At 34.6% G+C, this 24,949-nt stretch overlaps 2 protein-coding genes across 3 annotated transcripts in view; one reads left to right on the top strand and one right to left on the bottom strand.

The window, feature by feature from the left end:
* The window catches only part of Pka-R1 (protein kinase, cAMP-dependent, regulatory subunit type 1), a 378,940-nt gene that overhangs the window by 30,214 nt on the left and 323,777 nt on the right, over positions 1-24,949 (top strand). The window lies entirely within an intron of this gene.
* Positions 3,224-6,881, bottom strand: LOC138713213 (uncharacterized). The gene is made up of 3 exons (XM_069845119.1): positions 6,700-6,881; positions 6,195-6,431; positions 3,224-4,083 (listed from the first exon to the last, which is right to left on the bottom strand). Exons 1-3 carry the CDS (start codon positions 6,854-6,856, stop codon positions 3,731-3,733), a joined length of 747 nt encoding a protein of 248 aa, XP_069701220.1. The 5' UTR covers positions 6,857-6,881; the 3' UTR covers positions 3,224-3,730.

The raw sequence follows: 24,949 nt of genomic DNA, 5'->3' as shown, positions 1-24,949 counted from the left end.
AAATACATAAAATTGATGTATTTTGTATTTCAAATACTCAAAATACTTTCTTCTTCTTCTTGTCCTACATGTTTTAGATTTGTATTTGAAGAATGAACTTCTGTCTTATTTGCCTACCCATTTCAGATGTGCTAGCCCATACACTTAGTTTTCTTGCCACAACTGATTTCCTTAATGCCATAAAGAAATCTCCAACAGCATCAAGGATCCATCACCCAACACTTGCCAAGTGTTCAGCATTATGGAATGCGTTTAGGAGACCCAAATCCTCAGAAATTATATCAGATGTCTTGAAATATTCATTAAAGTTTCCTTGCCCAACTCGATGGAATTCTCTTTATGGCTCAATCTCTCAAATATTGTAATTCAAACATAATATGAACAGTATATGTGAAAAACTGGGATTGCCAACCTTCAAAGATGTTGAGTTTCAGTACCTTAAAGAATAGTGTGCAGTTCTGAAACCCATTGCCGTAACCCTTGATTTAATGCAAAATGAGAAGACGTGCTATTACGGCCAACTTTTATCCACATTAATTTCCCTCAAAAACAGATTACATATTATGTTATCCAATAACTCCAATCCTAATGAGTTCGCTTTCATCAAGATTTAAAGCGATGTTTGATCTGACCCCAGAAGCAAATTGAGCTATTTTGGCAGCTTGTTTCCACCCATCATTTAAGATGAGATGGCTACCTGACACTGCCTCACCAAATGATGATAAGAGGACACAGAATATGTATGTGAAATCAGCTGAGCAGTTCTCGCTACACCTTTGGTCAGTTCAGGCGATGAAAACAATTTTTATGTTTTCAACTCAAGTACAACAGACTTTTAAAAGCAAAAAGAAAAGAACTTGTCTACTGCGGAGTATGAGCTCATACAACTCTTCAATGGCAAAGGGACAACCTTGTGCTCTCTAGAGAATTATCTAACATAGAAACAAGCTGTAGAAAGACTGTTTTGTTTGGCAGGATTTATTCATTCACCAGCAAGGGGATCCTTACCTGATGAACTTTTTGAGAGACTGGCTTTTTGGAAAGGGAGCAGTAATTATTCATATATAGCACAATTTCATTGTTGATTGGGAAAAGGAAGAATGTTCAGTTACAGTGTTTATATTAAACTTCGAGATAAAAATAATTTTAATGTTAATATAATATTTCATATTTTCGGTAATATTTTTATTTCTTTATATATTGTATCGGGTATTTGAAATACAAATGTATTTTGGTTAATTTTTTAAAAGTATTTTGTATTTCAAATACTATTCTTTGAAGTATTTTGTATTTGTATTTGAAATACTTGGATGTCAGTATTTTGCCCAGCCCTGACTGCTGCAGCAGACATCTTCAGTCGTGAGGTATCCTAGGTCTAAGTCTTCTGCTAGGGGTACTTGTGGCAACAGTAGACGAAATATCTGATAATTTTTACACCAGTAGACCACGGCATCTTAGCCCGGAAGCTCCATATCAATTAGACACCGGCCGTGAAAGTCTACATGCTAAGATTAATATGTGTTTTTAATGTTTTTAATTTGCAAGAAAAGCATTCTATTTAAAAACTGCAAAAGTGTAAGCCATTCCTTATCAGTTCCTCTAATGATGAGAGTAAAAATCAGAATCATACGATAGTACTTATCGAGTGAAAGTGGTAACATTTAGGGGAAAATTATTTTTTTCTGAGGAAAGTATTCATTTGGGACTAATATAGTATTCGAATTTTTTGTTGTACTCGATCCAAGGAATAAGCTGTTAAAATCCGCTGTTATATTACTTCAAACCTGTATACTTATGGTGAACATTTTCCAACACAGAGAATATTTTATGAGGATACACGGAAAAAATAAACACTATCATTTACCTGATATAAAATTCTCGTAATATTGTAAGTTGAATGCACTGTATCACAAAATTCAAACATTGGTGTGGGATTGTCATGTCTTCATTAATATCAGTGCTTACCACTTCAAACAGCTTCAGTAGTACATGAACAGTGTGGTAAAATATACAAAATAATGTGAATACTAGAACTTAGTTTCATCTAAATTATGTAATTCATGATAACACTTAGTCCATAAAGTAATCTTCTTCCTGACTAAGGATATAGATAACTGCTGAAACACTTAGTCATGAATGATCCATTGTGCGTTCACTACAGTAAACTTACCTGTGACATCCAATAGTTCTTGGATCTAATAATAGGACAACAGAGGTCAAATTGTGTAGTGTTAATTTGTTTTCATGTCAAGCATACATATTAGATGAAGTGTGGAATTCATAACAGTTAACTGCCCCGGTACAATGATATCAATTACCTGGAAACTTGAGTACGAACCACTTCTTAGCTTGCACAGGAGATGTTGAATATTTTTTTCATTTGTAAACATCGGTGTAATTTCTATGCATTTCGTGAAGCACAATTTCGAATGAATGTTTACAGGACATACGTATGTGTTAGCTTTAATTGAAACTGCCTTGAGAATTAATTATTCTGTCACAACTTTGAATTATTATGTATTCAATATATAGGCTGGCTTTATTTCCATTAGAATTGAAAGTTATTTGTATTACATCTAGCATATTTATATTCTCCTCTGTTTCAAATTATTTACGCATTCTAATTGAGCGATTTTTACTTACACTATTTTTGACATGTTAGAATTGATTGTATAATATTCAGTTAAATATTTTATCGTAAACAGATGTAAGAGCATTTTAAGTGTGTTTTTATCTAATAGAAAGGCATAAGTTATTTAATATTCAATTAAATATTTTATCGTAAACAGACGTAAGAGCATTTTAAGTGTGTTTTTATCTAATAGGATGGTATAAGTTATAAATTGCATTTTCACTAGCCTTTCAGCACACTTGATAACCAGTTTTACATATTTGATAGATTCACTAGATAATCTTGGCAGTTCATAGTCTTTCAAGTGATGAATGTCCTATTTCGAATATTTTTTTCTCTAGTTTGCGGTAATTTCCCATACTTTTAATTGTTTGCCGTAGTTACTATGTGGCAAGTCATTTCTACCGTTTGACTACATTGGAACACAACATAATATTCACGAAATGAAATCAAACATTTATCTCTGCTCTTTCTTTTTATGAAGGATGTAGTACCTGTATTGAAAATTAATCGATATTTACACTTTCATTTCCCCTCACGGAACATTTCAAAAGAGAAAGTGGTAAGGTAAACAAAAATTGCACATACCAATAAGAAAACAAGATCACTTAATAATTTATTTCTCTATAAATAGGAGTACATATAACTATAGAAAATAAGTTACTCTTACTTTGTTTATGAAAATGAAAAAGGCCTGCTAACTGACATGGTCATGAAATATTACAATATCAAAGGATCAAGTACTATTCAGAACACTGTTGCAGATACTTAAATATTTCATGTTGCTGCCCCATGAACTTCCTTTGGTACTGACTTTGGGATTTCTTAGTAAAAAATTAAATTAGTACTGTATACATCATTGAAAATAAATAAATAGCAAAAAAATGCAATAATATAAAGTTCAGGCATCACCAGAAAATATACTTTAAATAGCTAAAACTCTAAAACCATTTTATTCTCTAATGGAAGTCTTTAAAGTACGTAGTAGTATACCATCCCCCAGAACAAAATTCCTCTGAGCAACTTTGAACATATCGCCGTTCGTTAGCTTGTCGCACAGAACGTGTTGTCATGTATTTGCTGAATTTGAAGCATGCATTAAGTAGCTGTGCCGATATACTCTGGTTTCCATAACTGATTTAGGAAGAAGTTGTGAACAAGTGCAATGTCGTTGTCTTGTCCTTTTATTAATAAGGGTATCATAGGCGGAGGCTCCCGTTTCCGTCTTAAATCAATTGGTTGATCTCCTCGCCATTCTTCATTAACCGCCGCCTGCCCATCTTTGTAGCTTACTGTATTCTCTGGACTGACTGGTCGAGTTCGAGGTGCAATACCATGTTGACATATGAGTTTTTCTCGCTGTAGACGAACCCGCTTCTCAGTAATGGCATACACGTGCATAAATGCTTTCTGGCAAACTTCCACAGTCTGCACTCCTTTTTGATTCACACCTGAAAGTCGATAAATTGAAACAAATTAGGAAATGTTTAGTAATTAACCAGAACTGAAAAATAGAATACATTTTATAACTAATCTGTGAGTTAATCATTATCAACACTTAAGAAATATGTCTGTTTTATTGCTAATGTAGATATGTCACTTCTCCAAGGATGTGACATTTGTATGGAAAGTCTCTGTACTTGTGGAAATTTAACACTTTATGCCATTGGTTCTCAATTAGCTAAGGACTGCAGATCATCTGTTTCTTAAAAAAAAAAAAAAAAAAAAAAAACTTTTGAAAATGTTGATAAATTTATGTTTAGTTACCTATGTAAAGCATTTTTTTATATGGAAAATGTAATTTAATTAGAAAAAGAGACACATTTGATTTCACTAACTTAGGATTAGACTGCAACTACGGAACCTAATTATGATAAAAGAATTGATGCTTCTTTTTCAGTTCAATATTTTATACTTTTTTATACCCTCAAATCTGGATCAACATCGTGCTACTATCTGTCCCAAGTGGTTATGTTAGATCTTGGTTTCCCCCACTCATTTATTTCTGCTGGTGGCACTCTATTTCTTACCAATGTTTATCATTGTTACACTAACATTACTTATCCAACTTTCATTATTTACTTTCATGTTGTTTTATGGTCTAGATATTAATGTAATAACTATGTAAGCAATTGTATTCAATTAGAATTAGAGTCTGGCTGGGCGGAAGAGAAGGCCTACTGGCCTTAGCTCTGCCAGATTAAATAAATAATAATAATAATATTATTATTATTATTATTATTATTATTATTATTATTATTATTATTATTATTATTATTATTAAAGGCTTGTGGCTGGACTGTCTTAGCTATTTTCTGAAACATTTGCTGTTCGGAATTGAGACTTTTGTATAATATTATGAAACTGTTTATAAAATAACTTAAAGAAAAGGGTCTATTAAGTAACATGTCATTTATTAAAAAAAATAATTTTATGATAAGCTTTGTCTTTTAAGCAGCCTCCACTTTGAGGAAACTAAATAAATAAAGTTTATTCAAAATAACATGTGATTTCCCCCGTTCAATGATCCTGCAACATAACCACTTGGATGAATAGTAATATCTACATTTGTTATTTATTTAGATTTCAAAATGTTTGTGCCAACTTCTGCACTTGTTCTTATCTATATTTCGAAATGTTTTTCTATTAAAAAATAATAAGAACTGGCTAGCTTACTTTAAATTCTTTCTCTCCCCCCCTCCCCCATAGAATTTCTTATGAGGAAATGTCACTCAGAACTGATGTAGTATATACATATTGTTTTAAAAAAATTGTTTTCAATTAATTATCACAAGTGTAACTTGCTGTTCTCCAGGTAGACTTAATTGTACATACCTCCTTTATCTATGCATTTTCAGAATTTGGTGCAGGGAAGTAATTTCTGAAGCTAAGCACTAAATCACGCAGGGACTAAGTGACGCGTGTTTGACTTCTGGCACCAATTCTTTGTCATTGAACTTCAGAAATATCTCCAGTGTTCGTATTAAACTCGACTTGTTCATAACTGTAATTATTTCATTACTGCCTTAATCCCATCTACAGCTAAATATTTACATAATTACATTGAAATTAATACTGTGTTAAAATGCCAAAATATTAGCTAAGTAGCCTACTAAACACAAACACAATTTTTTTTTCCAACTGGCGACATGAACATTTTGAATCTGCAAGAAAAGTGCGTAGTTCTCAATGGAGTTTTTCCTTGTAAATATTGCCATGAACCCCCCTGAATTGGTTACGTGAACCCCCAGATGTCTGCGGACCACCAATTGGAAATCACTGCTATATGCTATTTAATGTTTTTATATCGATTTATAATAGATTCCGGAGAATACTCTAAATTATTAGCCAAAAGAAAAAAAAAATAGAATATACCTGAAAATATGGAAGGGTTCTGTAATGTAATAGATTCAACACTTCACATGAGGATGATTATGATGATGTATCCATTTATAAATTTATTTTTGTGCAAATAAAAATAAATTCTAAAATTCTGTCAAAACTAGTTTTTTTTTTTTAATTATTGGTAATACTATTATAATATGAAAAAATGAAAGCTTACATGGTACTTCATCTGTCAAAATTGGGATGTGATATTTACAGCTAACTCTTCTCTGATTTCTTCCTGGTACTTTATGATCCGAAGATCTTCGTCGTACAGCTCTCGTCTCAATATGTGCCATGAGGAAGTCGTTTTGTAATGCGTGGTCTCCTAATCTGTAAAATTCTGTAAACAGCTTTCTGCGAACTTCTTGAGGTATCTTGAATCCACATCGCTGGGGGCACTGACACAACACCTCTAATGGAAATGAAGACAATGGATTATGTCAGAATTTTAAATGTATATTTATGTAATATTTTTTTCAAGCGATTATCACAATTTTTATCACTTCCTTGTGAAATGACGGTATGTAACACCTCCATTTGTGCACTAGGTATCTTACCAACAGGTAGAAATGGATATGGGTTATCGACAAGGACGGATGTTCTTACGGTATATTCCTTTTGGGTCATAATTAGGACCTCGGTAAAAATTCCATTTTCTTTTAAGTTTTAAACATGCTTACCTGGCTGTTTTTTGGCAGGGATTATTTTTCCAGATCTTGAAACATATTCCTGTCCTGTATTTCGTAACTTCTTTTGTAGCTTTCTTTCTGATCTTGGCCAAAAGTTTGTTGTTTTGCTTTGTGTCATATTTTCTGAAGTCTCCATTTCAGACGCCATCTTAATAACATCCGCTCCAACTTCTGCGAAAAAAATGTCCTAAATGCGTTACGGCCATCTATCGGGCAATAACTGAAGTACATCCATAGAGTTGCAAATGCGACCGTAGGATGCCGCTACGAGTGCTGGAAAGAAAGTCAATACTGAATTTTTTTTTTACCATAACATTACCAAACATGCCAACTCAAGAAGGAAGGTTATAATAAGAATGTTACGGGAATGTTACATTTGAACGTAACAGTTTTAATTCGAAAATATAATAATCACTAAGTAAAGTGAGGTATTACACTTCGAGAGCAACTCTCTAAATTAGAGGGAAGAATTTTTTTTTTTTTTTTTTAGTGAGTGGGAACAGCCAATGAGGCTCTAAGTTCCAGGCACTTGTTTTTGCACAGTTATGTGGCTTTACGAACGTGAGAAAAGACTTATGTGTCCATTTAGTGCTGAATTGGAAGAATAGACCAGTTTCAGAGGTGTGAGAATTCTTCCATATTCTTAATATAGGCAAGTTCTTACTTATTAGTTTCAATTTTCTTTTCTATCTTTTTTCACTCACGTTTTGAGTCACAAATTATTATTTTTGGCGCTAGTACACTTTTCACTTCAATTTTAATGTTAGTTTCTGAAATATATTAATGCTTGACTTAATGCACTTAATATTTTTCATACTTTAAATTAATTACGGACATAATTTTTATCAAAGAGTAGTAATGTATCCATGTATTGTGGGTCCCAATCACCACGGCATGGCGCGTCCTCAGGTTGCGGATAGAGGAGACGGCCTCCAGATATGGAGGGTAGCTGCGAATATATTGAATAAGCAGTCGTGGACAGCCGATAAGGGGTGGTCCTCCAGCTTGGGGTTGGGCGAAGGGCTAACAACCCATCACCGTAAAAAAATAGCTTGTTACGAATCCATACAATAAGCCTCGGAATGGGACTGATCCTCTGCACGACTACAGCAAAGGAATAAGGTTATGTTACGAGATTTGGTACTTTGAACGTAACTAGTCTTTATAGAACAGGAGGGTTAACATTAGTAGCAAAAGAATTAGCTTCTGTGCTCCAACCACGAGAAAGTCTCTGCCGGATGAGACGAAGGGGGATAATGCTGTCAATGAATGTTGATGTCATAAGGTCACACACGTGGGTACTCTTATCTCTATTGGCTAGCTCTCACAGCACAAACCATAACATTGATACAGATAAATTGATACTACCCTAGTTACAAAATTAGACCACAGTTAATCTCCTGGTCTTTTAATCTCTTCATACAGGAAATAACATATGCAGGAGAGCGCATGGTTTTTAAACTGGCGTTATAACGGTAATATTATTTATCTACTTTGTTCCAATAGATGAGGCAATAATAAGCACATTCCTTTCACGGTTGATCTCCTGATTGGAGAACAGTAGATATAGAATAGACTTCGTGGGAATACAAGAGGTTAGATGAGATGGGAATGACATATCACAAATAAGAGATTACTTGTATTATGGGGAAGGAAACAATAACCACCAATTAGGAACAGGATTCTTTGTTCATAAAAGAATAAAATCAGCAGTATAAAAGCTCGAATTTATCAGTGATATTGTCGTATTTAGTAGGTACTTAAGGGTAGATGGTGCGATATCATAATTATAAATGTTCACGCCGCTACAGAAGAGAAAGACGACCATATAAAGGATAGCTTCTATGAGGAATTGGAACACACTTTTGATCAGTTATCTAGATATCACATGAAAATTTTATTGGGGGATTTCAACGCTAAAGTAGGACGGGAGGATATTTTTAAATCGATTATTGGAAAAGGGAGCCTACACGTAACTAGTAATGACAATGGTGTTAGGTTAGTCAACTTTGCGACATCAAAAAATTTAATTGTCAAAAGTACAACATTCCCCCATAATGATATACATAAGTATACTTGGACTTCTCCAGATGGATTGACACACAACCAAATAGATCACATCTTGATAGATAAACGGTGACATACTATTATAGTAGACATTCGGACTTTCAGGGGGGGCAGAATGTAATTCTGACCATTATTTGGTAATTGGAGAATTAAGAGAAATACTACTGTATCAGTAGCCAAGCGAGTAGAGCAACAAGTTAATATTAGTAGATTCAGGTAGTTCTGTGGATATAGAGGAAAAAATGGGATCGGTGTGTGGTAGAGTTCTCAGGTAGCTCAGTTGGTAGAGCGTTGGTATGTTTAACCAATGTCCCGGGTTCGATATCCTGCCCCGGAACAATTTTTCCCTCGAAATTATTCAAACCACTGGTCTAGTGTTCGTCTTCCTCCCCTATCCTCTATGGTGCATAAGTCGGATAAAAGAGAAAGTTAAACAGAATAAGGAATAAAGAAAGAAAGAGAGGAAGAAAGGAAAGGAAGAAAGAAGGAAAGAAAGTTGATTTCTATTGCTTTTTAATATATTCTATATTTTATACTACTGTAAAATGTTTTTTTTTTTTTTTTTTTTTTTTTTTTTTAGTTCAAGCGCTGTAATTCTATATGCTTGATAATCCGAACTACCCCATTCCCAATTAGTTCGAATTATCGAGATTGGTATCTCTTGTTTTATTGCCTTAAAAATCGTATACCACAGGACATTGTCTCGTGGACCACTAATAGCCGATTCTTGGAAAAGCATAATTGCTACTTCCCGAATTTAAATCGGACTTTGGTGTGGAGTGTGGACGTCAGAAAGAGCAAACGACAAAGCGGAGCTTTAATACGAGCGGTAATTACTGGCGGTATTACGTTTTGTCTGCGAAGTCGGACGTGTGGTATTAGTATGCATAAGAACAGCTGCAGATGAAATTTCGTCTCGAACACTACGCCAGGCAAAGTAGTACGTTTTAAATATAGAGCGTCTTAATATAGGGATAGTCATCCTTCGTACTTGGTTTAGAAAACAACTGAAACATTTACAGCTTCCATCAGTTGATACGAGTTAGGTATAACATAACTCTTTCCGGATTTGTTGATTGAAGTTCTGTGATTTACGTTATAGAGAGTTGAAATTAATACTAATCCTCAGTTCAGGTATTCTTACTTAAACGAGTAAGAATGGAATATTTCATTTTCGTAATGACATTGTTTTCAGTGGCGTAGCAGGGGAAGCTAATTCAAGTTGTCTTTCATGCAATATGAGAAAACGTATTACAAAAATATAGTCTTAAAATAAATAGTAGTCAATGTCAAGTCAGCAGTCGAAGATTGGTAGGAACCTCGTAAGTAACACCAATAAGGCATGACCTCAAATGGTACGTAGTAAAATATGATTTCACGGTTTACACATATCTCTAACAAATAGACACGTATACGTATAACATTAGCTCACTCCCTGTCATAGTTAGAGAAATCACACTATTAACGGACAATAGATATGGTATTAGTACCATTACGTAAGTATGCATCTGTCTTTTGGTTGTGTCCTTCATTGACAGCAAGGGAGTCGGTCATTTCTTTTTTAGATCACACTTTTGTTCGTAAGTCAGTCCTGATAATAGAATTGTCCTAAAAATTCAAGTAAATTGGTGTCAGGAACTGTTATTTCACTCATTATTTATTATATCAGCCACAATGCACACTAACACTTCAACTGAACACAACTGACAAAAAGGGATAACTCGGAAACTACTTATTTTCAATGTCAAAGCTAGCTTCTTGCGAACCTTGCGACCAGGATAGTTTAGTTAGAAAGGGATGGAAAATCTGCGGGGTGGATTACACAGAAGAAACTGGTCTGCTTGGAAGCTGGTGTGTGCAGGCTTCTTGTTTACTGCTGCATCACAAATCATCCTGAGCTGCCGCATCACAATATTTAATGCGTAAATGTAAATTCTATTAAAATTAATAAATAATTTTGTCCATAGACTGCAGGTTTATTATGAAATTATTATTAACTGGGGAAGCTGAGCTTTTTAGCTTACATTGACGCTACGCCACTGATTGTTTTAGGGAAACAGTTCACAGTTTGTAAGCGACAATAAACTTCAGCTTTAGATGAGTACCATGACGTACCTTTGAGTTTTAGGCCCGTAACACACTTGAAGAGTTTTCGCTAGCGAGAAATGTGTTGCGAGAAAATTCAAAGATTGATAACATGGATTGAAATGGACGTCCACACACTGGAAGAGATTCTCATTCGAGGCAAAAACCTCGCGCGAGTTTCTCGCTGGAATCGGTAGCTCAGCGAATTTTCTTGGCACATTTATCAAAGATGTTTGACATTTATAAGTACTCTTTATGACGATTGAATATAGAAAAAGATATCACAGGTGGCGATGAATTGTATTTTTTTAATTTGAAAATGAGGAAAGATGGCTGATAATTGCAGTCAGAAACTTATCGAACTTGTACGATGTCACCCGTAGGCCTATTTATATGATACACGGGATGAAAACTATAAAAACACGAAACTTAAAGAACAAATCTGGAGACAAATATCAGATTATCTGAAAATAAATAGGGCTATATTTTATTTTGATGAGATTTAATAGTATTAATTAAACATTTGAAATAATGTTTCTTTATGCCTTAACAGTTTACGTAATTTTAATCAGAATATAGAAAAAAATTCTCTATCATATCATGAATGGCAAAAGACCTGACGTCTGTTCAACCTGAGATAACGCCTAAACGTACAGTATCATCATCCAAGTGGAAATCAGTGACCGAAACTCGCTTTTATCTTCGTGAGATACAATGTGATTTCCAGATATTTCTGGCTTTAATTTTAGGCCTACTTTTTTTTTCATTAACAAAATATGTTCATGTAACTCCATTTCCTCATCATGTGAATACTTAGATTCAACATAGCGTTCGTACGTAGCCTAATTTGTAAAGTACGACAATATACTTACAGATTATATATTTAAGTACGACAATATACGTAAATACATAACCTATAATATTTTCCCCAAGAATGGTTACTATAATCAGAAAAATGCTTTCTGCATGAAGGCAGTGCATAGATGATCATAGCGAGGTGTGATCTGTGATAACGAGAACTCGCCAAGTGTGTGGAGGAAGGCTCTTCGCCTCTTTCTCGCAACACATTTCTCGCTAGCGAAAACTCTTCAAGTGTTACGGGCCTTAGGTATAACGTAACTCTTTCCGGATTTGTTGAAATTTGTGAATTACGTTATAGAGAGCTGAAATATTAATACTAATACTCAGTTCAGGCATTCTCACTTAAGCAAGTAGGAATGGAATATTTCATTTTCGCAATGACATTGTTTTAGGAAAACAGTTCACAGTTTGTAAGCGACAATAAACTTCGGCTTTAGATGAGTGCCGTGACGTACCTCTGAGTTTTAGAGGTGGACTCCAAGTATGTGATAGTGAAGTTGATTTCCAAAATATCGACCTTTCCTCCCTAGCACAACTTCGAGATTTAGGAACCCGAAGTTGTGACAGGGAATAAACTTCACTTGTCTTTTGTTTTCCTTCTCTGTATTCTTTGTTTTCGTGTTATTTATTTTGAGATGCCTTTCAGAGAAATTTATGCGTAGTCTTTGTATACATCGGTTCGTACAAGTAACAGTTTCAGGAATGTGACGAGAACAAAGACTTACCGTCCATTCTGCTTGTGCTGAAACGAGCCTAACATCATTGAAGTTTTATGTATTAACTTTTATTTTTTTATAATGTATGAGAAATTAACTTTAGTACATGCTATTATCCGCGTAATGGAATAAGGGCTGATTCCAGTCCTCATGGGGAAGAAATTTTTTCTTGAAATATTGGTCATTGTATGAATGATTACTAATATATTAAATTTTTTATTTTAAAATCAGAATATATACAGCGCTCAAAGGAAGTGTTGCATATTATGTTATTGCAAACTTACGAAATATTCGGTATAATAGGGCCTATACTAGGCAGTTCAATGAGTAATGCACATTTTTCGCTTATTCAAAGTCTGTTTTATTACAAATCCACATATACTACATTATTCCCCAATTAATTGGCTACAAATACCTATTTTTCCACGTAGTCCCCACTCAAATCTATAGCCCTACGCCACTTAGATGTTAGAGCCTGGATGCCATCTCGGTACCATTCAGCTGATCTTCCCTCAGCCACGTCCTGACGTCTCCTATGACTTGCTCGTCATCGTCATATCGCTTCCCTGGCTCGCATCCTTCACGGGGCCAAACAAATGAAAGATAGTGCGAGATCCGGACTGTAGGGCGGGTGAGAAAGGACAGTCCACCCAAGTTTTGTGATTTTTAACGAATGCACGCTTGTGTGTGGCCTCGCATTGTCATGGAGAAGGAGAATTTTGTTGACATCTTTATGGGGACGAACACGTCTAAATCGTGTCTTCAGCTTCTTCAGAGTCTTGATATAGACCTCTGAGTTTGTTTCATGAGTTAGCAATGTGTCAGCCAGAATCACCCCTTCAGAATCCTCGCTTTACCTCGTTCTTTGCTGACAATGTGTTAATCCAACGACTGACAGTACAGCTCATGCATTATGTCCAGACACTCCCCCACTCTTCCTACAGAGCTGCGCACGAGATCTAATAAGTCTACTTACAAACTATAGGGGAATGGGTTAGTCTTTGCTTGAACTCGGTAGACACACTCCCGACCTTCCCTTCTACTCCTACCCCCTCTACAGAAACGTTGTTCCCGTACTGCACATCGCGAGTGTCTTGACAAAATGCGTGAGCTGTACTCCTATCCACTGCTTGATCCCCATAGATATGTTGTAAGCGCCTGTGAATGTTTGCAATGGTTTCCTGCTCCGCAAAGAGAAGTTCGATCACAGCTGTCGGCTTTGTACATGTTTCACGTGCAGTCGTCATTTTAAAACTAAACTACATCACAGGCATCTAACGGAAAACGGTGAAACTGTATGACGAAATGCAAGAAGCTTTGAAGATGATGTGTATAAAATGTCGTTATTTTTCAATGAAAGGCAGCCGCGAAAAGAGATGATGTGCATTACATATTGAACCGCGCACGTATTTTTTTGTTCAAAAATTGTTGCATATTACCGGTAGTTTATTGCAAAGTTAGTCTTTGGTGCACCATGAGGTGAACTACATAGCGTCGCATGATAATTATTGGAGCAGTGGTGATACGCTGGTAGAGGAAACGGAAGTACCCCGCGAAAACCTACGACGAAGCACCGTCTTAATGTATCAGAAACTCCAGTTAGACCGCTGCGATTCGAACCGGGCCTACGCTCTAGACGCTCGGCTATCGGTTTTATTTTAAATCAGAATGTTATCTTAGTAATTTTCTCAGTACTTCGTGCTGAAGAAATATTTTATAATGTGTTTTTTTAGAATTATCACAACTGCAAGAAAATAGTCTAAGTCGGTGATTCTCGTTAAGAGCAAGGCATTGCGTGTAAATACTCGTATTTTTCGTGTAACTTTATCTGAAATGACATTGAATATAAATATTTAGATCTGATTAGGGGGAATATACATCAAAAGCTACTTCATTTCTTGAGCCCCATATTCCCACGTAATTACAGAGAAGAAAGCTTGCTGATTGACTGATGACCGAGTGTCGTAGGATGAGATAAATATTCGTTTTCTTGTCAGTGTGCGATATTAAATATGGTAGAGAACATTAATCATTATACACTAACAAATACATTTCAGTTTTTCTTTATTTTAATGTACAGGATAGGCGAATTTGCCTCTTACGACTTAAGACATTCTTACGTTTCCTATGTCTTCTTCGATCTCTTCCTTTTTATTTATTTTTATTTTTTTTATTTTAGTAGGTTATTTTACGACGCTTTATCAACATCTTAGGTTATTTAGCGTCTGAGTGAGATGAACGTGAGAATGCCGGTGAAGTGAGTCCGGGGTCCAACACCGAAAGTTACCCAGCATTTGCTCATACTGGGTTGAGGGAAAACCCCGGAAAAAACCTCAACCAGATAACTTGCCCCGACCGGGAATCGAACCCGGGCCACCTGGTTTCACGGCCAGATGCGCTGTTACTCCACAGGTGTGGACCCGATCTCTTCTTCGTCTGATTATAAAGGTGAACAATAAGTATGGAATATTACGCATAATTTTTTAAATTTTAATTTTACAAAAAAAAAAAAGTTTTATACGAAAGTTGTTGGAGATAAACCAAAGACCGAAAAAAGTTAGTTATTCGGGCATACAGGGTGTGACAGTAAACTTTATTTTTTAAATAGCACCCTATATTAAAATTTACATGTTTCGAATCTCTATTAAATTTTACGTATGAATGTGTAGAAATTTTTACCCGCTCGCCCGTTTCATGTCTTTTAACTATTTATTAAACTTGTTTCGTGGACTTCAAACTTGAGACGCATAAGTATGTGAAATCATGTTAAGTAGGCCATAAAAATAAACAAAACACTATGACTAACCAAACTTTACCACAGATTCTTAAAATGAGAACATTCACAACCAAACAGTGTCCCAGTCTATTAAGAAAACAGTCCATTGTAGGATATATGACATTGAACAGATCAGTCATGTAACTGTGAGAAAGACAACGGACTGTTTCTGTGACAGACTAGGACTTTATTTGCCTATGAATGGTTCTCATTTTGAGCATATGTTGTCAAATTTAGTTAATGATAGTGTTTTGTTTACTTTTGTGGCCTACTCAACATGATTTTACATACATCAAATATTTGAAAATAATTTTATATAAGCAATCAGTTTGGTTTTATGTTCTTCATTTTTATATCTTATTTTAACTATCATAAATCGTTTCATTTTTGAACTCTGAGTATTGAGTATAAAAGTGTTAAATTTAACATCAATTTATCGTCTCTCATTGCACGAACATTTTAAGAATATTGCTATATACAGGGTGTTTCCGGAGTGGTGTTACAAACTTTCAGGGATAATGGGGAAAGGCACATGTATCAATTTGAGATGAGGAACCATGGTCCCGAAATGATTGAGTCGAAAGTTAGAAGCAAAAATAGTTGTGTGGAAATGTAATTGTAATTTCGCACCACGTGCCCTCCTTCCCTTAACCTTTGGAACAGTCGTGGGAAAATGGTATGGGCCGGATGTCTCCTACCTGAGTGCTTGATCCGATACAATCTGTGAGCTTGTCTACTGTTCCCATTGGCTCATCCGTATTCGAAAATCAGATCTGCTTATTCCGCTCTCGTGTACTCCTCCATTTCACTAGGACTGATCGACTGGACACTGCAACTTGTACACATACACTGCTGTCTACAGACGTGCATATCAGGACTGATCATGTCCGCTACACATTACGCTATCTGCATTGCTTTAGTGTAGTTTCCTATCCCCACCCCTCAGACAGCGCACTGAACGGAATACTGTAAGTAGACAACGTAAACAACGTCAGATGAATACGTATGTATAAGATGTACAGATAAATACACATAAATAAGGTGTACAGAAGAATAAAATTATCTCATTTCCACACAACTATTTTTGCTTGTAACTTTCGACTCAGTCGTTTCCGGACCAGGGTTCCTTATCTCAAATTGATATATCGACCCTCCCAAGTACTAACATTGTAACTCAATTTTCTATGGTTTCGAGTTATCCTAGTTAATATGGTCTTAAATTGTTTCTTTTTCTTCCAGTACTATTATTGTAACTCTAAGCCTCCCCAATTGTATGTAAAATCTTATTGTTACTCTACATGTCTGTACACACTAATTTACACAATCATTTTAAAACTTTATTTTCATCTCCTGAAAAATGTAAGAAAGTGAGTTACAATGTTAGTACTTGTGAGGGTCGATATGTGCCCTTCGCCATCATCCCTGAAAGTTTGTAACACCACCTCGGAACACCCTGTATTTACAGCTTACGATGCTTCAATTCTTCCACGCGTAGGTGCTACACACTAATTTACCATTGTTATTTAGACAACTGTCCGAAGACAGGTCTGAACCTCACAAATGATACCAAGAAGGCAACTAGGCTAGGAGATAATGGGGTAGGGTGTCCAGTTCCTTTCCCCCTTATTATTAATTTACTGTTATTACTATTTATTTGTTTCGAAAAATCACCCCGCAGACTTGAAGTTGGCGTAGGAAATGTAGGCGTACAGGTATTTTTTAATACCGTATACTGAAGTAGAGAATATGGCGTAAGGACATTGCTTAAAGTTTTGTATTTATTGGGGTGGTATTCATAGACATTTCGCAGCACGCGCTACGAGCGTACTAAGCTAGCCCCGGCTATCCACTGGTTACTAGTACAGAATTCAAATCATATTCTATCGCTAACACTAGTTTATGAATACGAAAAACGCTGATAATCCACCGAAAGCCCACGCTAAAAATGTCTATGAATACGGCCCATAGAAACTTTCCCGCGTGATGAAAAGTGCGAACACTAAGAATATAAATGTTTTAATGTTATGTTTTATTTAACGACGCTCGCAACTGCAGAGGTTATATCAGCGTCGCCGGATGTGCCGGAATTTTGTCCCGCAGGAGTTCTTTTACATGCCAGTAAATCTACTGACATGAGCCTATCGCATTTAAGCACACCTAAATGCCATCGACCTGGCCCGGGATCGAACCCGCAACCTTGGGCATAGCGCTATACCAACTCGCCAACCAGGTCGACAAGAATATAAATGTAAGATGTGATCTCTCAACTGTTCAACTGTAAAATTTTATGTAATTGATTTTCTCTGTTTATAATAATTATGCTGCTTGTAGACCAGTTGAAGAAAGTGACATTTGACACGGCGTATTTATTAAATAAATATATATAGAGATTAGTTCAGTTTTCAATCCAGTTTGTAAGAATATGCAAATCGAAACGTTGGGTCTCGCTCTCGTTTCTTTCTCGGGCTATGTAATAAAATCTAGTTCTTCTAAAGATCTGAAGGAAGAGGCCGCTCCTTGTTGCAAAGATCTGAACAGTAATTTCAACTATACTTTATGCTATGTTGCAGATAATAAAACCAACTATTCTACGTAATTTTACGATCCCTGCAAGTTACTGTTCCCTTCACTCCATCTTCCCCTCGCCTTTGACTACATTGTAGACTGTGACGTAGAATTTTTTTTATCATTATACCTGCAGCATTCATATGAACCCGTCCCAAGCATTTTCCCGTATATGGGCAAGCCGATGTGCACATATTTACACAGCAGACTTCTCTATTGTCACAATATTTATTTTTTTCTTGTACGGGTTTATTATTACGTCGAATGTAAGACTGGATGCTCCGGTTGTTGGTCCCACGTCGTAATGACCGGCTTGTGTTACGGAATTTCTATAAATGGAACAACAACAACAACACATGTTCCATTGTGAAGCATTTATTTATAAACCCAAGTAATCGAAGTCCATGAATTTAAGAGTATGAAACGCTCCCAAATAAAAGTTTTATACCTTTATGGATACATTTTCTGAAAAGATTCTTTTGTAGGAAGAGATACAAGGACATCATTTTATTTTTACTAACATTTTTAATATTAACCTGGCTATACCTTTGGATCAACACCGTTTGCTGCCTCCTTCCACGACTGGAGTTCGATGATACTGGCGTAATATACAAACAAATCACTTTGCTAGGTATAGGAGGGAAGAAAAGTAGTTCATCCATTTACGTAAACTAGGAAATATCGCGCTTTTGAGTTTGATCATTTTCATTAGGTTTTTGTTTAATCAAAAGACAGTATAGTATTAACAATGAGTGTTTTTATTCACGAACTGAGCTGTCCATGTGGACATATTCATTATGCAGAGTATATTATATGTACTGTCTACAGCACATTAGCGTACAATATAGAGAATGAAGCTAAATTGAAAAATAATCATAATATGGATATTTAAACACATTTTTGAAAATGGTGGTCGTTCATTTCGATACAGGCTTCAGTTCTAATGTGCATATTATCGCACTATAGACCTAATCCCAATTACCAGTTTCGTCCCTCGTAACCAGTAACTCATGTTTTTTTTTTATTTTAGTAGGTTATTTTACGACGATTTATCAACAGCTTAGGTTATTTAGCGTCTCAGTGAGATGAAGGTGATAATGCCAGTGAAATGAGTCCGGAGTCCAACACCGAAAGGTAACTCATGTTGAAATAATTCTGTACCTATTCTATAAAAGATTTCAGTACCTTACGTACTGTAAATTCAATCTTCACTTCTGCCGGATCCGAAAAGATAAAATTACTCAGATATATTATCTACTGTCCATCCAAGTGGTTATGTCGCAGAATCGTAGAAAGGGACAGTTAATTACTTCACGAGGCCCTTTTATTTAAGTTATTTTAAACAGTTGTATAATATTACGTAAACGTCCAATTCCTAACAGAAATTAATGTTCTCACAAAAGAGTTAAGACGACAGCCCAGCCACTAGCTGGCGAATAAAAGCTGGTGGGGGGAACCGGGATACGACGTAGGCAAATGGACGACTATACCTGTGCGAAAATGATTCAATATTGAAAGGTCTTTCGTCACTGGAAAACGCGAACATATTTTTGGAACGTACTGTTTACTATGACCGTAAGGCTACTGTGACTGTATATGCAGTCTTGGATCTGTGTGGAGGACGATTGAACTTCATTAGTAGAAGGGGTGGGAGTGAAGTACATTCAAAAACTCAGGTACAATAAAAATTGAAGTACAAATAAAATGATGTCCCTGTATATCTTAAATATTAATACGGAGATAGCGCTTTTAGAAACAGCGGATGAGTTGCGTTGTCTTCCTGCATATCTAAACGAGGAGTGAGTTATTTTTATGTTATCGTTACGGCAGTAAAACTGAACTACTGTGTTGCTTACAGATCTCACGGTCAAGTAGGGCATGGGAAAGTTATATTCTCCCTGTAGTTGTGATACTATCAGAAGTAAGAGTTAAGGCTAACAATTTACTCAATTCTGATGTTTCGCACGCCATCTTCGTATGTATATATGCATAGCGACAGCTCATAAATTACTATCATATTTCCTTCCACTTTACGTAGTATGTAAGCATGAATATCATAACTCTAGAATTTATTGTGGCAGAAATATTCTCCTTTGCATGATGTCTAAACAAAAATAAATTACTATACTATGTACAGTACAATTGAACTTGCTTATAATGCATATTGCGCTAAAGTGTCAGGCAACGAATGATTTGAGACACAGTTGGGTAGATAAAAAATTTCTACAGATAAACGCTATGGTAGCTTATAAAAAAATGAAATGGTCACCTAAACGCCAGCAATCTGCAGAAATTAGGAAAATTTCTTTTTAGAGTTAAAATTAGATGGGAAGAGAAAGTCAAAGCTCTAACGGAGATGGATTTATAAATGTTGAGTAGTCACACGATAAGAAACTACGAAGAGTAGTCAATGAAGTTAACAGTATAATTCTTAAGAGATTGAGCATAAAAAATGAAAAAGCTGAGGTAGGAGTTTTAAATACAAGAGCTATACTTATTATTAGTTGTGTATTATTATTATTATTATTATTATTATTATTATTATTATTATTATTATTATTATTATTGTTGTTGTTGTTGTTGTAAACAGAGGATACTTATAGGTTCATTATGTATTAGTTTTTGTTATATTTGTATTGAGAGTGATGGCGGATTAAGAACTGGAATATATCTAATCCGCCATGACGTGAACAAAGATTGATGAAATAAATAAATAAATAAATAAATAAATAAATAAATTGAACTTGCTTATAAGATCACTATCAGTGCAACATCTCGGCTGCCAGCGACAGACATTAAGAAATAATGTATCAAAGAAATGTGATTTATTAATGTTATAATAAGCACCTCATTTATAACACATTTAGCAACGGTATAAGTTCTTTCAAATTCATTTAATCATATTCTACGTGCGAGGTGCGAGGCACGCCTCGCACAAATCCGGATTACACGAGAGATAATGAGTGGTTTCTATGGAAGCGAGTTGCGAGCTCTGCGCACCTCGCAGCCATAGAAACCACTCACTGTCTCTCGTGTAGTCCGGATTTGTGCGAGGCGGGCCTCGCACCTCGCACGTCGCATGCGTCGGTTCAGAAAAACCAAGGCTAAACAGAGACTGTTGATGAAAGGAATTCGCAGGTAGCCGGTAATATCATTTCATTACCTACTAATTCCGTTTTCAGTTACTGTCATATAATTTTACTGGTCAAATAACTGGAATTTCAAGACGAGGGTTGTCCAAAATTAAACAGACACTGCCGTTGACAGTGTTACCAAACTGTGTGTAATTCCACAAAATGTGTGGAATTCTCACAGCCAGGCCAATTAAATTTCGGAGTTAATAAAAAATAAATGTGCACATAAAAATACCGGTACGGTTAACTCTCGAAGAGCCACGGGTAGATTAATTAAACCGTCCTTACGTAATATGAAAAGTTGGAAAGAAAATCATCTGTCTTGATTCGGATTCAATCTCTATTGTGTGCTGTCGATTTCAAATGAAAGTATCTTAATGTTTACTATACTGTACGAATAATAATAATAATAATAATAATAATAATAATAATAATAATAATAATAATAATAATAATAATGATAATAATAGTAGTAATTTATTTATGTATTTACTTATATTTAATGTGCTGTACAACAGTCAGAGGCCAATTACAGTTCAGCACAAACAATATAACAAAAACATTGGCAATAATATATAATAAAAGTACAAAGAAATAATTAAATTAATGGCAATTAATTAAAATGATAATTACAAATGAAATAATGGAATCATATAAAATACTTTACAAAGATATACAAGATTATAATACAACGACAATAATGACAATGAATGGACGGAATGAAATGGATGACTAAACTACATAGCATAATGAGATTAAAAGTAATTGTACTTGAAAATAAAAGGATGGAATCTAGTAAATTAATAAACAACAAAATGATATAAAAGTTAGCGAGAATAATATTAAAATACATGTTTAAACAAAAGATATAAATGAAAACTGATATAAAACTTCAAAGTATATACTGCACATTAAATGGATCCAAGTTTGATTCATGCAAATTAGCATATTTTATATATCTGCAGACCGGAGAGAGAGATTTAGAATTTCTATTGTAAAACATTTTATATCTTAAACCCTTTGCAGGAATACGAAGACTGATATTGCTTAGGAAAGATTCACAATCAATATCACCCTTAAGAAGTTTACAAAAAAATAAGTAATCAAGATCTTGACGTCTGGCAAATAAACTACAACAATTAAAATATAATAATAATAATAATAATAATAATAATAATAATAATAATAATAGTGATAATATAATAATAATAATAATAATCCATGTATTAAGCATTTTGGCCTATTAGGATCATAGCAGAGAATTTTCTTTCCTTCTTTTGTTTGGACGACCTAACGATCTTCCAGCTGGCAAGTATTGGAACGTGGCCTTCGGAATTCTGTGTTGAGACATTTTCCGTAGTTGATTGTACCAGTAAACTGTACGTATTTCCGAATGTAGTCGGTTATTATATTTAATTTGCATCTTTCGTGGATAAATTGACTCATATACTAAATGAAGAGTAAACGAGAAAAAGAGACTCATCAGCATTTTCTAAATTTTACTGGGGGCATTTTCAAAGAGAAGATATTAAGTTTTCAGAACATATATGGGAATATTTGAAATGCATATTTTTGTAAACCGAGCTTTTATAATTTGCTTAGATCAAAATGAAATATCACATCTTAAACTACAGATGAACTTTATATTGTAATACTACTACTACTACTAATACTAATAATAATACTAATAATAATAATAATAATAATAATAATAATAATTATTATTATTATTATTCTAATAATAATACTAATAATAATAATAATAATAATAATAATAATAATAATTATTATTATTATTATTATTATTATTATTCATTATTCATTATTCATTTATACTGGCAGAGTTAAGGCCATAGGGCCTTCTCTTACACTCTACCAGGTCACAAAGTATACAAGCAGTTAAAATTTAACAAAAAGTTAAAGAACAGAATACTAACATTAAAAAAAAAAGAAAAAAAAAAGAAAGTAGTAGTAGTAGTAATAATAATAATAATAATAATAATAATAATAATAATAATAATAAAAAAAGGTAAAGGTAAAGGTATCCCCGTAACATGCCATGAAGGCACTTGGGGGGCATGGAGGTAGAGCCCCATGCTTTCCATGACCTCGGCACTAGAATGAGGTGGTGTGGTCGGCACCACGCTCTGACCGCCTTTTACCCCCGGGAAAGACCCGGTACTCAATTTTATAGGAGGCTGAGTGAACCTCGGGGCCGTTCTGAAAGTTTGGCAACGAGAAAAAATCCTGTCACCACCTGGGATCGAACCCCGGACCTTCCAGTCCGTAGCCAGCTGCTCTACCAACTGAGCTACCTGGCCGCCAATAATAATAATAATAATAATAATAATAATAATAATAATAATAATAATAATAATTATTATTATTATTATTATTATTATTATTATTATTATTCATTATTCATTTATACTGGCAGAGTTAAGGCCATAGGGCCTTCTCTTACACTCTACCAGGTCACAAAGTATACAAGCAGTTAAAATTTAACAAAAAGTTAAAGAACAGAATACTAACATTAAAAAAAAAGAAAAAAAAAAGAAAAAGAAAGTAGTAGTAGTAGTAGTAGTAGTAGTAATAATAATAATAATAATAATAATAATAATAATAATAATAACAATAATAATAATAGCATAAATAAAATCGACACTAAACAACATGAAAATAATATCATAATAGAAAAAAAAGAAAAGAAAGTAAAATATATTCGAATATAGTGAAAGCAAATCATTTAGTACAAATGGTTAATATGGAAAAACGTAAGGAAGAATATATCAAAATGGAATGTAATAAAATAATAATAAAAAAGAAAAGAATTATATATTATATTGTAATTTGTGAAGGAAAGAAAAAGTGCAATGCACTGTTTCCGTGTGCCCTTCAAATATAAACAAAACCTGTACAATAATTAGTAGAAATCATTATAGGCTTACATAGAGAAAAGGCATGCAGCGTTTCCGATATCAGGATTGTTGTAATCTTGTATTTCTTTAATAAATCTGGAAATTGATTTTTTTGTAATTGTCACAATATTTATCCTGTGCAGGCTACTTCATACTACGAGAAGGTAAAAAATGGAAGTACCTTTGTAGGATAATAAATTATTTGTATCTCGCATGCTAAATTTATCGTGCTCTTTTCGGACTGTAAAGAGGGTTGCTTACGATAGCATGCTTCAAGGATACAGTAGCCTATATCTCTCAAGTTGCGTCACAAACAAACATCGTACTCACATGACAAGCATTGACAAGAAGTAATGCTTTCCAAAGCCTCCTGATGAATGGAAGTATCTTTAAAACAGACCTGTAAACATATTTCTGTTAATAATTACCTCACTGTTGTGTTGTTAGAGTGGACACTTAAGTTTTTTACTTAAAATGGAGTTCGTGACGTAACTGTTGGACATGACGAATTGTTTGTTAGAGCTTAAGTACGTATTAGTATAGTGTTCGTACGTTATCGGTACTGTATGAAATTAATGTTCTCAAATCATGCGAAGCGAAAGTTTCATATGCTTTTGTTCACGGAGTTCGAAAGGTGGGACTTACATTTTACTTGAGTTACAAATTTTCAAGGGAAAATGGAAATTTAACAAGTGGTTACGGCACAACTATCTTCAGAGGCCTGCATTTTAAGCTTATGTAGGTTACTTAATTTGTCATTTTTTTTTAGTTACGGCTGGTTCACAATAAACCGAGAACGAGAACCAGAACGAGGACGGGAGGCGAAGACCGTGAACGAGAAGATTTTTGATTTACAATAAATCGAGAACGGAAACAGCTATGTATATCAATATGTATGTAAATAATGTTATGTAAAGTCCATATTATGCATTCTGATGTCATTTGTGTATACTTGACCAATGGCACTCTCTCTTGAGTACAAGGCAGCCAAATAAACACAGGTTAACCAACTTCGAAATTTAAGACACGGAATATTTATGAATTCAATTCAAGTGGTAGTCTGGTCACATATACATGTATCGAATATGGAAAGTGATTTTACCGAATTTCTGCGTTAGT

This window comes from Periplaneta americana, chromosome 14, assembly GCF_040183065.1.
Source record: "Periplaneta americana isolate PAMFEO1 chromosome 14, P.americana_PAMFEO1_priV1, whole genome shotgun sequence".
NCBI classification, from domain to species: domain Eukaryota; kingdom Metazoa; phylum Arthropoda; class Insecta; order Blattodea; family Blattidae; genus Periplaneta; species Periplaneta americana.
This window is presented reverse-complemented; position numbering and strand designations above follow the sequence as displayed.